Consider the following 14,921-nt stretch of genomic DNA (forward strand, 5'->3'; position numbering starts at 1 on the left):
GGAGGCTTGGACCTCCCAGGAACCAGAAGGGCTGCATGGATTCTAGAGAGATGTTTGGAACATATAACCTTCTATGTTCTTAACTCATTGTTCTTTCTCATTCAAGGCTGGTCTGGTTTGTGACATTCTCACCTGGTTAATGAGCCCATACATAGTTTTTGAGGGGCTATCTTTCTCCCTATTTAGTGTCCTTTCCAGCCTAGTGTTTCTTCAGTTTCTTGAAATCTGGCTCAAAAACCTCATCCTTACACTCTCTATTTGTTCCTCCCAGTTCCATGCTCTGACACGAGCAGGACCATAATCTCCTGAAATTCCTTACACTTATCGGGCCATGTGCAGATGTTCCCTTCAGCAAAACAAGACCTAACTATTAAAATCTGATATTATCTTGACCTTTGAAAGCTGCCTGTTATTTTTGCAGAATCACCAAGCACCCTTCTCTACCCACAGAGGAAGTGCAAGAACTGTGGAGCCTTTGGGCACACAACAAGAAGTAAGAGGTGACCCATAAAGTGCTGGAGTGGGGCCACAGTACCCCAGGCCTTGGGCTCAGAAAAGAAGATGAAGGAGAACCTGGAGCCAAAGAAGCCCCAGGAGCCTCAGACCCTTTGGCCCTTTAAGAAGTTGGAAAGAGAGAAGGAACAAAGACAAAGGTGAGGAACACGGAAACTCCTTGGGTATTGAAGTAGATGATGTGTTTTCATCTCTATGGTGTGTGCCCAGCTATCTCTAGAGAAGGACAGAGAAATATCCAAGAGCTCAATATGCTCCAGCTCTTCACATTCAGGAGATAATTCTAGTCCCGGACAATCACTAAGGTGAGGGGTTTGGGCATATCTTGGAAGTTTGCACATGGTAGGGACAAAACAGCAGACTCTAACTGAAAGGAGAGAATGGACAAAATCTAGGGGGCTGAATGAGTTTGGAGGATGAATCTGAGGTGAGGGATAGGCAGCCTTGGAAAAGATCACGGTGATTCAATACCCGCCTCATCCCAAAACCATGAATAGGACTGGGCCCCTGGAATTCTAATCCTAGGTTAGGACAATAAGTTGGGGCATGTCCACTTAACAGTTTTTTTTCTGTTTTCCAATCAGGGAAGAAGAGCATGAGAGGAAAGCTCTACTCCAGAAATTTCCCAAGAGACCCAAAGAGAAACAGCAGCAAAATTGGAAGGAATCGACAGAATCTTGTGACTACTTAAGGGTGAGTCAACCGGGTTCCCCACTCTATTTTTCTTCTTTGTAAGCTTGATTTTCTTCACTCTAATTCCCCTTCTGTGACAAGTGCCTTCAAAATTCTATTCTGGCCCACAGGATTCCAAATTTTTTGTATACATTTCCATGGCCATTTTCCCTTTGTTGCTTTGTTTTTGTAATATTTCTTGCATGCCTACCGAAACCACGCTAGTGGGAGTATTTCTGTGCATAGGTGTAAGTGAGTGAATCAGATGCCTTCCAAGAGGTAGACTCGCACATGGGATAATATGCATCTTTTCAGTTGTGTTACATGTTTCCAAATATCCCTTGAAAACACATGAGCCATCCATCCATCTTCAAAACACCTTTAGCCATGTCCACTCCATAGAAGTCTGTAGGAAAGGGCTTGCACTACATTTTTAAGCAAGAAAGGATAGTACAAAAGTTGATAGTTTTCAGTCTGATGGGAACAATATATCCAGCTGATGTTGTACTTTATTTCCCCTGAGCCTAACTGAGGTTGGGTAGCTCTTCATATACAAAGAGACTGCCTGTATTTCTTCTACTGTTAGAGAGAAGTTGATAACTTCCATGCGTTTATGTTTGGTTGATTTTTCTTTTCCTCTTGACTTGGAGGAAATCCTAATATATATCCTGTGGTGTTTTCTCTCACAGCATCCTTGCAGGCCCATGCCCTTTCACACTACCAAGACGGGATATGTCCTGGGCCCTGCTCTCAGAAACTGGCCACCTGTAAGGAAACCTGACTGGAAATCCATCTTCCCTGCATGGTATACTATCCAAGATCATGATCTAAGTTTCTGCTCATGTCATGGACAAACTAAAGAAGAAGAAGTGGATATCACTGGCTCTTCTCAGCCAGCAATCAAACACTTTGGCGAGGACTCTACCGTCATGGCCAAGACAACGGACAACAGATGTGATGCCTGTGCTTATTATGTTTCCCAGCCGGCCTCAAAAACCCTTGGCCTGGGCCATGTCCTCAGCCCCCAGGCACAAGCCGAGGGTCCTGATAGGATCTCAAAATCCAGTCCACAGCCTGCCAGAGGTAGAAGGGGCCAGGACTCTCCACTCAGCATCCAGGCACTAGGAAAAAGATCTGCCCAGACACCTGAACAGAATTGCTTGAATCCTGCAAAGAAAGCGAAACTCACGACCCTCCAGATCCTGCAGCAGAACAGTCAGAAACCTAAATTGCGAAGTGGCCAGCCTCTCTCCAATACAACTGAATTTGGACCCAAAGGGTCACCCGAAGTCACCAGGATGATAGACCGCCAGCCTCCACACAGCACATCTCTACTGAGTACTGTTGAAACCAGCCCTATCATTCCACCTGCACTTTCTAACCATGTTCGACGACAGCCTCTCAGAATCGTCTTCACAAGACTGAACAATGGACAGTGGAGCTCCAGGTTCAGAACATCTCCCACCTCTCTCCCTCCTGAGTAGTCTACTCTTCTTGTTGAGAGCCCTTGTGTTCTTGAGAAGTGGGAGAGACACAGTTCCCGGATTCTACTGAGGCTTCTGGTCTCCTTTTAAGGAGAGTGACTGGGAGTGAGACATCTATGGTTGGAACCCTCAGCCTGAAGCCTCACATGAATTGGTTGTGACTAAATGACCCAAGAGGAAAAAGATGCAGGGAGCAGGGTGTATTTGTTGAATGACATCCTCAGATGTGGTGTGAGTGCAATGGTGGAATCTTAGGTAATATCGAAAGACAGACATGCTGAGACTGCCTATTTTAATTTTGTATATTAAGTTGTATATAAAAGAAACCCTATGGAACAGGCCTATAATAGTTTCTGTAATTTAGTTATTTTGTAAGAAACTAAGTTATATGGGAGTAAATATTCCAGTATAATGTCACTGGAAGCTATGCAATTAAGTGTATTTGGTGTGAAAGTGACTAGATTTTGGAAAGACTTAAAGAGCCCTTCATTGGGGTCTGTCTCATTTAAGCAGTGCCCTGTACTGAGTCTGTGGGAATGTTTAAGTGGAAACCGTTATTGGGAACACTCTATTGATCTTTTGCTCTTAACCTTTACTGTAAAGCTGTACCGTAAATTTTCTTCAATATTAATAAAATTTACTAATATGACATTTTATCTCAGCATTTTTATTTGCACATAATCTAAACACCAAAGTTCCATATAATATTTATTCATTTGATTAACTTGAGAGTAAACTAAACTTCCATACCCACAGTTTATTCTTGGACCTAGAATTTGCCAGAAATGCAGACTTTCAGATGCAACCCCACCCTACTGCATCAAAGTAGCAATATTCTCAATAGATTCATGTGCATATTGAGTTGTGAAAAGCACTTCTTGTGGACTGATTTGTCTCATATGAGTCACTTGGTGAATTTTAATTTACATGGGTGCTCAGCCCAGAAATAGAAGTTCACTGTGTGTTGCGTGAGGCTTGGGCATGGGGATTGTTAAAGATTCTGCAGACGAATGAAATGTTCACCAGAGTGTGAGAAGCACTGGGTTATAGTGGGCAAAGCTAATTCTTAAGGGTTTTGCTATCTACATTTTCCACCCTGATCAAGAGAAAGAGGCTGGCCTTTTAGGGAGTTTGATTTCCTTAGGAATCGCAAATAACTTGCTTCTCCCTCCATATGCAGCACCTGTTTCTAGAGTGTTTTCTTATTTCTCCGGGGCCTCATTCCTTTAGCATAGCTACCTACTAGTTGACTGATAAGGTGCATAAGAAAGATGTGGAGATATCAAGAAAGTGAAGAGACAATGTACAGATTGGGAGAAAAGAATCAGGAGCCATATCTAATAAGGGTTCAAAATCCAAATTTAAAAAAGAAAGAAAACAAGTTTTGCAACTTAACCACAAATATACAAACAACCCCATTAAAAAATACAGTCAAAGTTCTTTGTTACGGATTGACTTGTGTCCCCCTACAGTGTGTCAACATGGCTAGGCTGTGATTTCCAGTATTGTGTGATAGTCTACCATTTTGTCATCTGATGTGATTTTCCTGTGTGATGTAAATCCGTGATGGAAGACCATTGTAAACTGGTTGTAAAATAAATAACATTTACTGAGATGATAAGATAAACATTTTGTGTACACATATCCATGTGCACATTTTCATACATACGTAAACAAAAATACCGAAACCTGCTGCTGAAGAGTTAGTTTTGATTTGCATGTGACTCTATACGACAGAATAGAGCTGTCCCTTAGGATTTCCAAGGCTGCGATCTTTTTGGAAGCTGATTTCCACATGGTTGGACCTCCGATCTCTGTTAGCAGCCAAGTGCTGAACCCTGCTTAACCAGGCCTTGATCTCTCTCTCTCTCTGAATATTGGCAGCTAAGCTCTCATCCACTGTGCCACCAGGGCTCGAAATAGATATGCTGTTGTTAATCTGGTGGTCGTGCTTGTTGAGTCAACAAAAATCCCGGACCTTGACTGTCCTGACCTGGAGCATTGGGGAACGGTTTTGGAGATTTTTACTATGCTTTTAAGAGAGGATCTTTACAATCTGGAGAAAATGTCCTTTCAGAAATGACTGTGGTGTGATGAATGTGATTTCTAAAAAAGCTTCTGATGTGGTTTTAATTCCTTTTCCCAGAGCTGAGGTTTTACTTTTGTGAACAAGAAGTATTTCAAAGTAGCTCCATTCTTAAGGATTACAACTGATACCAAATATTTTATTTTAAATGTTTCAGTTCTCAATCCAGGTGAACAGACTTAATATTCAGGATCTTGTCTAGAAGATACTATAGCAAATTTTTCATATTTAAAATAAATCACTCTCAAGATAAAATTATCTACTTTGGTTGTGGTGAGCTCTCTATTGTATCAATAAAAATCTCATTTATGCCAGAACTTAATCAAGTCTGATTGAGTTAAAGAGAGTCAGTATGTCGGTAGGTGAGAGGAAGAACTCTCCTTATAAAAGCTCCAATTCTGTGGACATCATTTCAGAACTGACTGTTGGTAGAAGATACCGGAGGCCAGAGAAGAAACTGCTGATAGAGAGAAAGTGTCCATGGCTGAAGAATGTAAAAAGCAAGCAGATGTCCTATATACAGGGGTTATCGTCAAATCCCCATGTAGCTGAAATGTGGATATGCCTGCTGCTTTACTCCTTTCATACACTGCAGTGCAGCCTCGTGGGAAGGTTTATTGTGTCCTTTCTTCCCTGAGGTTACTAAGAAGAAAGTCGTCAGATAGGATTTCCACCTGCATGAGGTGATTTCTAGTATCAAGGAACTGGATCCTCAGCTGGGACCTATTCTACGTATGGACAAAAGGATGTTGAAGTTCCAAGTGGATATGACCTTAGATGTTGACACAGACAACAATAACCTCATAATTTCTGATGACCTGCAGAGCATTGGATACTGAGATTTCATACACAATTGGGAAAATAGTGCTGAGAGATTTAACTTTATGTGTATCCTTGGCGCCCCTACATCCACCTCTGGCTGCCATTACTGGGAGGTGGACCTGGGAAGAAGCCCAGAATGGGATCAGGGTGTTTGCAAAGAACCAGATAATCTGTAAGCCCCACCAAGGCTCCACCTCTCGCATGTTCTTGTTGTTGTCAGGTGCCCTTGAGTCAGTTCCAACTCATAGCGACGCTATGGTACCACAGAATGAAACACTGCCCAGTCTTGCACTATCCTCACAATCGTTGTTATGATTGAGCCCATTGTTGCAGCCATTGTGACAATCCATCTCGTTGAGGGCCTCTCTCTTTTCTGCTGACCCTGTACTGTACGAAGCATGATGTCCTTCTCCTGAGACTGATCCCTCCTGACAACATGTCCAAAGTATGTAAGAAGCAGTCTCGCCATGCTTGCTTCTAAGGAACATTCTGGTTGTACTTGTTCCAAGACAGATTTGGTTATTCTTTTGGCAGTCCATGGTGTATTCAATATTCTTTGCCAAAACCACAATTCAAAAGAGTTAATTCAGGTGCACCTTAGGCTTCAAGGTGATGTCTTTGGTTTTCAACACTGTAAAGAGGTTCTTTCAGCAGATTTGCCGAATGCAATGTATCTTTTGATTTTTTGACTGCTGCCTCCATGGGTGTTGATTGTGGGTCCAAGTATAATGAAATTCTTGACAGCTGCAATCTTTCTTCCCTTTATTATAATGTGGCTTATTGATACTGTTGTGTGAATTTTTGCTTTCTTGAGTCGAGGTGTAATCCATACGGAAGGCTGTGGCCTTCGGTCTTCATCAGTAAGTGTTTCAACTCCTTTTCACTTTCAGCAGGCAAGGTTTTGTCATCCACATAATGCAGGTTGTTAATGAGTCTTCCTCCAATTCTGATGCCCTTTTCTTCTTCATGTAGTCGGGTTTCTCTGATTATCTGCTCAGCATACAGATTGAACAGGTAAGGTGAAAGTATACAACCCTGATGCACACCTATCCTGACTTTATACCGTTCAGTATAACCTTGTTCTGTCAGAACAACTGCCTCTTGATGTATGTAGAGGTTCCTCATGAGCCCAATTAAGTGTTCTGGAATTCCCATTCTTTGCAATGCTCTCCATTATTTGTTATGATTCACACAGTCAAATGCCTTTGCATAGTCAAGAAAACACAAGTAAACATCCTTCTGGCATTGTCTGCTTTCAGCCAGGATCCATCTGACACCAGCAATGATACCCCTGGGTTCATGTCCTTTTCTGAATCTGGCCTGAGTTTCTTGCAGTTATCTGTTGATACATGGCTGCAGCTACTTTGAAATAATTTTCAGCAAAATTTTTCTTGCATGTGATATTAATGATAATTTTCATTAATTTGTGCATTCTGTTAGATCACTTTTCTTGGGAATAGGCATAAATATGGATCTCTTCCAGCCAGCTGACCAGGTAGCTGTCCTCCAAATTTCTTGGCGTAGAGGAACCAGCACTTCCAACGCTGCATCTATTTGTTGAAATATTTCAATTGATATTCTGTCAACTCCTGGGGCCTTGTTTTTCACCAATGTCTTCAGTGTAGCTTGGACTTCTTCCTTCTATATCATGGGTTCCTGATCATATGAACCTCTGGAAGTGGTTGAACATAGACCAATTCTTTTTGGTATAATGACTCTGTGTATTCCTTCTATCTTCTTTTGGTTCTTTCTGTTTCATTTAATAAATTCCCTATAGAATTCCTTACTGTTGGAACTTGAGGCTTGAATTTTTTCTTCAGTTCTTTCAGCTTTAGAAATGCCGAGTGTGTTCTCCCCTTTTGGTTTTATATCTCCAGCTCTTTGCACATTTCAGTATAGTACTTTACTTTGTTTTCTCCAGCCTCCCTTTGAAATCTTCTGTTCAGTTCTTTTCCTTTATCATTTTTTTCCTTTTGTTGTAGCTGTTCGATGTTGAAGAGCAAGTTTCAGAGTCTCTTGTGACATCCATTTTGGTCTTTTCTTTCTCTCTTGTCTATTTAATGGCCTCTTTCTTTGTTCATTTAGGATGTCTTTGATGTCATTCCACAACTTGTCTGGTCTTCGGTCATTAGTCTTCAATGCATCAAATCTATTCTTGAAATGATCTCTAAATTCAGGTAGGATATACTCAATAGTGCATTTTGGCTCTTATGGGCTTGTTCTAATTTTCTCAGTTTCAACTTGAACTTGCTTATGAGCACTTGATGGTCTGTTCCACAGTTGGCCCCTGGCCTTCTTCTGGCTGATGATACTGAACTTTTCCATCATCATTTCCAACAGATATTGTAGTCGATTTCACTCCTTTTCACTCCATCTGGTGAGGTCCCCATGTATAGATGCCATTTATGTTGGTGAAAAAGGTATGTGCAATGAGGAAGTCGTTGGTCTTTAAAATTTTATCATAGTATCTCACATAGATCTCTGGAATTCAGCACACAGTGTTAAAGCAATAAAGGAGGAAACTTGGATTACAACTGGGAGCCCAGGGACCACTGTCAGTTTGCTAAACTGTGTAGCTCCTTGCACGTGGTATGAGCATGGTGGAAATTAATCTCAAGTGCTTCAGTCATTCTGTCCTGTTTGGGACATTGTCCTTTTTCACCTATCAGAAGTAAGAGTCACGATTTGGGGGGTGGCTGCAGAGTTTGGAGGTGGAACCGGGAAGGGCTGTGTCTAAATAAGTCCCAAATGGGCAGAAACTAGAAGGACACCTTTTTAGATGGTCTCTGGGGTTGGATTCAAAATGAACGTAGAGAATGTGGCATGGAGTTCCTTTTGTGATGTGCCCAGGGTCTCCACCGTGATTTCTGTGTGTCCAGGATGAAAGGGCAAGACTCCATGTCCTGATCCTGGCCAGAGAGAGGCTGAGCTAAGATAGGAGGCCCTTCAGCCCCTGTTCCTTGGGCTGGACACTTACTTCAGGAAACACATGCAGGCTAACTCAATTTAGGAATCGGAACTTACTTGCCAGTTCCCTCCCCTGCGTCTTTTACTCAGACTCCATCTTCTCATTTCTTCAGTCTCACAACACACAATCACCCACCACCCTACCCTGCTGTCCTCTCTGAATGGTCTCTGAATATTTAACCAAGTATTAGTTCATTTTCCCTTTAACTTTTCTGTGTACACCCAAGTCCCATCCACATCTCCCCATCACACGGTGACTATGTGTGAGATCCCAGTAGACTCTGTACTGTCAGGTGCCTTGAAAACTTGTGTCCTCGATAGTGTGAGGGTGGTAGAAATATCAGCACTCTTGTGCCCAGTGTTACATGTCTGGGAAGAAGTCTAGACACTAAGACCTTGTTGGTCAGTACCTGGCCCTATCCCTACCCACATAAAGCTTTCCCACCTTGGTAACACTTGATTATTTTGGCCCGTTCATTCATGCTTTACCTCCCTTCTTCCATTGACTTACTTCTTCTCTAGTAGCTGATTTGGATTCCTAATTTCCCTAGACATTGCCAGAATAGTCTGAAGTCCCAGTGGGCAGAAGTGCAGGCCACCTGTTGCCTGGGATGGGTGCCCTGGCAGGCTTCTTTCCCCCAGGCTCAAGTTGATTACACCTAGAAACCTGTATACATTTTTTTGGATCACCTGAGATGTGGTGAAGGTGGCTAAGAACTGAGTGCTCTATCCAGGAAGGATCCGTCTCAGCTTGTTTACCATCAACATGCTGCATTGCATGTATTTTGAGCTCTGGAGTCACCTCTCACTGAGGCCTCTGGAATTAGTACAAGTGAGAAGAAAGCAATGCAGATCAGAACCCAGATTATGACAGTTGTGGCAGGGTCACTCAGTCAGCTTGCTAGGTTCTGCAGTTCCCTTCGGAGTGACATTATGATGATGGGCAAGCCTTTGTCACTCAACTGGTCCTGAGTCTGTGACTTTTGTGGGATATGTCCTGATTCTACCCACCCAGAGAGGGATCAAAGGTGGGAGGGTAGTGGGGATTCAGTTGCGAGGTGACCTGTGTTTATCTCCCCTTTGACTCTTCATCATGCACACAACTCCCATACATTTTTCCCTGTGGCTCAGTGCCTAACTGTGAGATCTGTGTAGATGGCGTAAAGTCAGATACCTTGGGAACTTGTGTCTCAGAAAGTCTGAGGAAGGCAGATTGTCAGTACTCTTGTGTCCAATGTTACATGTCTGGGAAGAAGTGTGGATGCTACGACTTTGGTGGGGAGGACCTTGCACCTTCCTCACCCACATCCGGCTTTACCACCTTGATCTCACATGAATGTTTGGGTCCCTCCATTCACGCTTTACCTCCCTTCTTCCACTGGATTTCTTCTGCTAGTAGCTATGTCAGTTCTTGATTTTCCTAGATGTTGCCAGAAGTCTGAGGTCCCAGGGGGCCAAAGGAGAGTCCACCTCTTGGTTGGCATCAAAGATCAGAAACCCAGTTTCTGACAGTGATGGCATTTATACTGAGTTGGCTGTCTAGGATCTGTACTTCCTTTCAACTTGATATTAGGATGGTGGGGAAGGCTTTGTCACGCAGCTGTTCCTGTGTCTATGGCCTTTGTTGGATACATCCAATTATTCCCATCTGGGAACACATCACAGGTCGGGGGGGGTAGAGTCAGCCAGGAGGTGGAACTTGGAAAGGCTGTGGCTGAAAGGTCCAACGTGGTATGGGTTATGGTGTATCTCACTAGGTGTCTCCAGGATGGAGTACAGATGAAGATGAGGGAGTGTATTCAAGGTCACTTTGCAATGTGTGCAGGGTCACCACCACTGATCTTGAGAGGCTGGGAAGAAAGCCCAGGGTCCCAGGGCCTGTTCCTGACCAGAGAGCCTGAGTGCAGACAGAAACTCTTTCAACTTGTATTTCTTTGGCTGGGGCCATCCTTCCAGAAGCCCATCCAAATCCAACTTTTTTTTTTTTTTTAAGGATCTCTTCATACCTGCTAGTTGTCTCATCTGATCTCAACCCCTGACTCAGGTCTCCATCTCTCATCTCTTTAGCCAAACAGCACTCCCACATCTCACCTGCACTACCCCAGCATTTCTTACAATTAGGATCTGCCCAGATAACTCAGCCTGCGGTTGTTCCCCTCCTTTTCGATAGGTTTAACTCACATAGGAGAGAAACCATGTATTTGCAATGAATGTTGAATACCTTCAGTTTTCATTCATCATTAAGTGACATATGCTAATTCATACTGACCCAGAAGCAATAAAAATGTCATCATTATGGGAAAGTATTGAGACAATGCTCTAACATTATAGAATAGGAAATTACTCACACGGGAATAAAATAATATAAAGGTGAACCATGTATCAAAGCTATTAGACAATATTGTAACCTTAGACAACATGAAAGAACTCACACTGGAGAGAAACCCTATGTCAGTAATCACTTTGTTAGATACTTCAATAACTATACAAGATTTCAACAACATGAACACTTTCACAATAGAGAGACACCATAAATGTCAACAATGTGGGAAAGCATTTATTCAAAGTTCTCATCTCGGACAACATGTAAGAACTCACATAGGAAGGAAACTCTATGTTTGTAATCATTGTGGCAGGGCGTATAGTTACTGTTCAATCCTTCAACAACATGAATTCATTTCTACTGGAGAGAAACCATATAAATGTCAGCCATGTGGGAAAGCATTTAATAAAAGTTCTAGTCTTCAAGAACTTGTGAGAAGTCATGCTGGAAAGGAACTTATAAATACAACGAATGTGTAGAAGCCTTTAGACTTAGCTGCCAAGTTTATATACACAGAGAAGCCACACAGGGGTGATACACTATATCTGTCATCAGCTCTCACCTTTATACAGACCAGAGAACCCATACGATGTAGATATCCTATTTTTGTGATACAAGGGGTGAGCTTTTACCAGAAATTTTCCATTTTAATCTACCAGAGAATTCACATGGAGATAAATCCTACTGCTGTAATAACTGTGGAAGAATCTTCACCTGGATTTTGAGCACTGGAATACTCAAGAAAACTCAGAGTAGGAATAAATCTTGAAAAAGTCAAAAAGGCAGGAAAGGCTTTGCTAGGAGTAGCAAGCTGCTTGGGGAGCACCAGATAATTCATAATGCAGAGAAAATTCCATGAAATAAATGTGCAAATCTCGTTACTCATGGAACAACACGTTTGGGACATGAGAGGAATCCCATGTGTACAAAACACTTCCAGTGTAGTGCATGATTGAACGTCTACAGTGATCACTCATCCCTAAGTCAGCATTAAAGATGTCACATTGATGAGATACTAATTTGAAAGCTAAAGTTAAAAAGCCTTCAACTGGAATCCACCTTAGACAACTCATACTGGGAGAGGCGGGACCAAGATGTTAGAGTAATCAGATGCTTCCTGTGGTCCCTCTTACAACAAGATCCAAAAAAACTGGTGTATTGATTATATATGACAGTCTAGGAGCTCTGAACATTAAAGGCAATGTTCAGGAATGTGACTGAGTGGCACGGACAGGGAAAGAGGGTTCAGAAGTAGTGAGGATTTGCCACACCTGACCTGCCTTGAACTGGCACCCTGGAGGCCAGGATCAGCTGGCACCAGCATTGAGGCAATATAAAAAAAACTCATAGTAGGAAAACCCTCAACAAAGAATTTTTAGCATGCAATTGAGATAAGAAATCATATCTCTGTCCAATGCCTAATTAGTATAAACACATACCATAAACATACAGAAGGGTAAAATGCTTTTAGAAATTAGGACTGTAATATTTGATAACAAATAGCAAAAACAAAGCAAACCACTTCAACAGATCAGGAGTTGCAGATACGTAGACACTAATAGTTCTTGAAAAATGTATTTACGTTGGTACATATCTTAAAGAACAGGAAACATTGTGTTGAGTAATAATGGGCAATTTTTCTTTTAATGTTCCTGCTGTTATTGTTGATGACTTGAACACTTTCTATTTTTATGCATGTCTAAACATAATTACAAAGATCGGGGTCAATCAGAAAATAAATGTAGATGGTAGGTGAAAGACTTAGAACATATTTTGATGGATGTTGTCTCTTTTATTAGTTTTCAATGTGTACATACATTGGAAAGATGAATGGAAACATGGAAATATAAATGTTTTGTGATGAAATACTCATGATGCATTTGTTTCTTATGCTTAAAATGTCATCTGTTATTGTCCTCGTAACTTAAAAGGGAATGAAAGTTTCATCTTTAAGAGGAAACACATCTGCGAGCCGTGGTGGATTTTGAGCATCATGGTGGAAACAACACCAGAATTCGGGGTCAGAAAATGGGTCATTTTCTACATTCAGACTTGTTTTCCAGGGAGTATTTTCCCCCTCAAGAACACGGAGGTATCTGAGAGAATGAATAGTCGGGAGATCTTTGCAGACAGGGAAAGAGTCTCATTTTCTGAATGCCGCAGAACGGCTGGGGTTGAGTACACTAACTCACATATATTGAGTCACAAAGTACGGCAGCTTTGATATCTATTATGCAAACATTTTCTACAAATTCCCCTTGTTTGTTCTGGATGAAATGATCCTGAAAAAGAAAATCTTGAAGAAATAAATATTTGCAAGGGTAGATTCCATTTTCTAAGGTAAACTTTCATGAAATCTGGCCAGGGAGAGCTGCATAATAAGTTGTAGCCCTTCTCAGAATAATTCCTTTTTCTTTCTTGTCTATAGTGTGTATGATAACCTTGATAGCTATTAAAGAATAAGGTGGTTGAGGTATGACTTTCCAGGGCCCCTAAAGCACTTCAAGTAGCTTGCAACATATATGATGTGTGTATGTCTATAACATCATCTGATCCTAAAGGGGATTGTGACTCAGAAATGTTTAGGCATCCTTGGGATAAATGATTCATGTAGGAGAAGCATCAGGTATCTAGTATAGGTTGGAAGACAGGTGCTTCCGCCAGTGTCACAGATGCTGCTGTCAAGCAAGGTGTGAAAAATTCCCCACAATCTTGTGCCATGAGTGGATACCACAATTTTTAATTGGTGGTTTATTTTTATATTGTATTTCATCTAAAGTATGTTATTAACTTCCTCATCAAGTGTTCAATTAGTTAACAGGTATTTGGTGAGGGTCTCTGATGTTTCAGACCATGACTTTTTTCTGGTGCTTAAGTAGAAATGATACAATGTTTCTATCTTCAGGTAATTTACATTCTAGTATGGGCAATAAAAGCAAATTGCAGAATACAATGTTTGATAATGAAAGACTAAAGTGAATAAATTCTTACAGATGATTTGCATGGCATAAGTAACAATCCAGCTGTTGTAATCGTGAATGCAGGAGAGATCTGTAAAATGATAGACACAGGTCCTATCTAATGGAAGGCATTTCTTCATGCAGAGATGTGTGTGATTGAGCTCTTTCCAAGAGGAGGAAAATGCATTCTGAACAGAAGTTGATTTTGTTCTCAAGTCTTCAAACAAGAACAAATTTATGTCCTAGGAAGTGCCTGTGGGCAGTATAGAGTGAGGATGGTGAATAGAGAGGACAGGTGATGATCCTTCTGAAGGAGTCAAGGTGAAGATCAAAGGTCCCGTGGAGATGGGAAAAGTGGGCAAGTTTGTGATATACTTTGGAGCCTGAGATGAGAAGGAATGCTGGTGGATTGCTGTTGAAAATGGGGCACTGTGTCATACCATCTTGTTGCCTCCAAGTGTGAGTGCAAGGTCAGTTTCCCACTGGGTTCCCCTGAACCCAGGGAGTGGTGAAGTAGAAGGCTGAGTCACACTGCATCCTTATTGCAGGGTGAGTTGGTGCTTCAATCTCACTGTGCCACCCTGATACCAAGGAATGGGAAGGAAGAAGAAATCATCTTTCCTGGCTCCATCGTGCTTCACTTTGTTGATAGTAAGTGGGGGTGGATGCTCAGATGCCCAGCAATCACCCGTGACACACAGAAGAAATGAGGCTGTGGACATGAATTCCTATTACACCTGTTTTGCAGTGCCATGTTCAAATTCACTGCTGCCGGATGGGTGTGGAGGTTCAGCTTCATGGATTTCCTCAGTAACAACAGGGAGGGGGATACCTGGTTCTTTTATTAGCCCTGAGTTATTCCATCTTGTTTTGTATTGCTATAAGAAGAGGGTAAAATTTCAGCTCTCCATGCAGGCACCCTGACCTTATGTTACTAAAAAAAAAAAAGGACTTCTACCTGATTTGGGTGGAAAAGCACAGAATATTAGCTGCCTGCTAAGTGATTTAGACTCTGTGAGTCAGGAGAAGCCTATAGCAGTCTTGCTTTCCAACTGCCGATCTTGGGTTTGTGAGCCCCTGCGGTTGTGTGAGTC

The 14,921-nt window shown here is 41.9% G+C and overlaps 1 protein-coding gene across 1 annotated transcript; it reads left to right on the forward strand.

The window, feature by feature from the left end:
- Positions 1–561: 561 nt before the first annotated feature.
- Positions 562–2,669, forward strand: LOC126064574 (protein FAM90A27P-like). Its single transcript, XM_049863781.1, has 3 exons — positions 562–653; positions 1,098–1,206; positions 1,875–2,669. The coding sequence occupies exons 1-3, from the start codon at positions 562–564 to the stop codon at positions 2,667–2,669; spliced, it is 996 nt and encodes a 331-aa protein (XP_049719738.1).
- The last annotated feature ends 12,252 nt before the right edge of the window (positions 2,670–14,921 follow it).

Source organism: Elephas maximus, chromosome 21 (assembly GCF_024166365.1).
Source record: "Elephas maximus indicus isolate mEleMax1 chromosome 21, mEleMax1 primary haplotype, whole genome shotgun sequence".
NCBI lineage: Eukaryota > Metazoa > Chordata > Mammalia > Proboscidea > Elephantidae > Elephas > Elephas maximus.

Coding starts and splice junctions, on each gene's coding strand:
- LOC126064574 (XM_049863781.1), top strand. CDS start 562: ATGAAGGAGAACCTGGAGCCAAAGAAGCCCCAGGAGCCTCAGACCCTT. Junction 654..1,097: donor GAGAAGGAACAAAGACAAAG/GTGAGGAACACG, acceptor TTTTCCAATCAG/GGAAGAAGAGCATGAGAGGA. Junction 1,207..1,874: donor AATCTTGTGACTACTTAAGG/GTGAGTCAACCG, acceptor TTTCTCTCACAG/CATCCTTGCAGGCCCATGCC.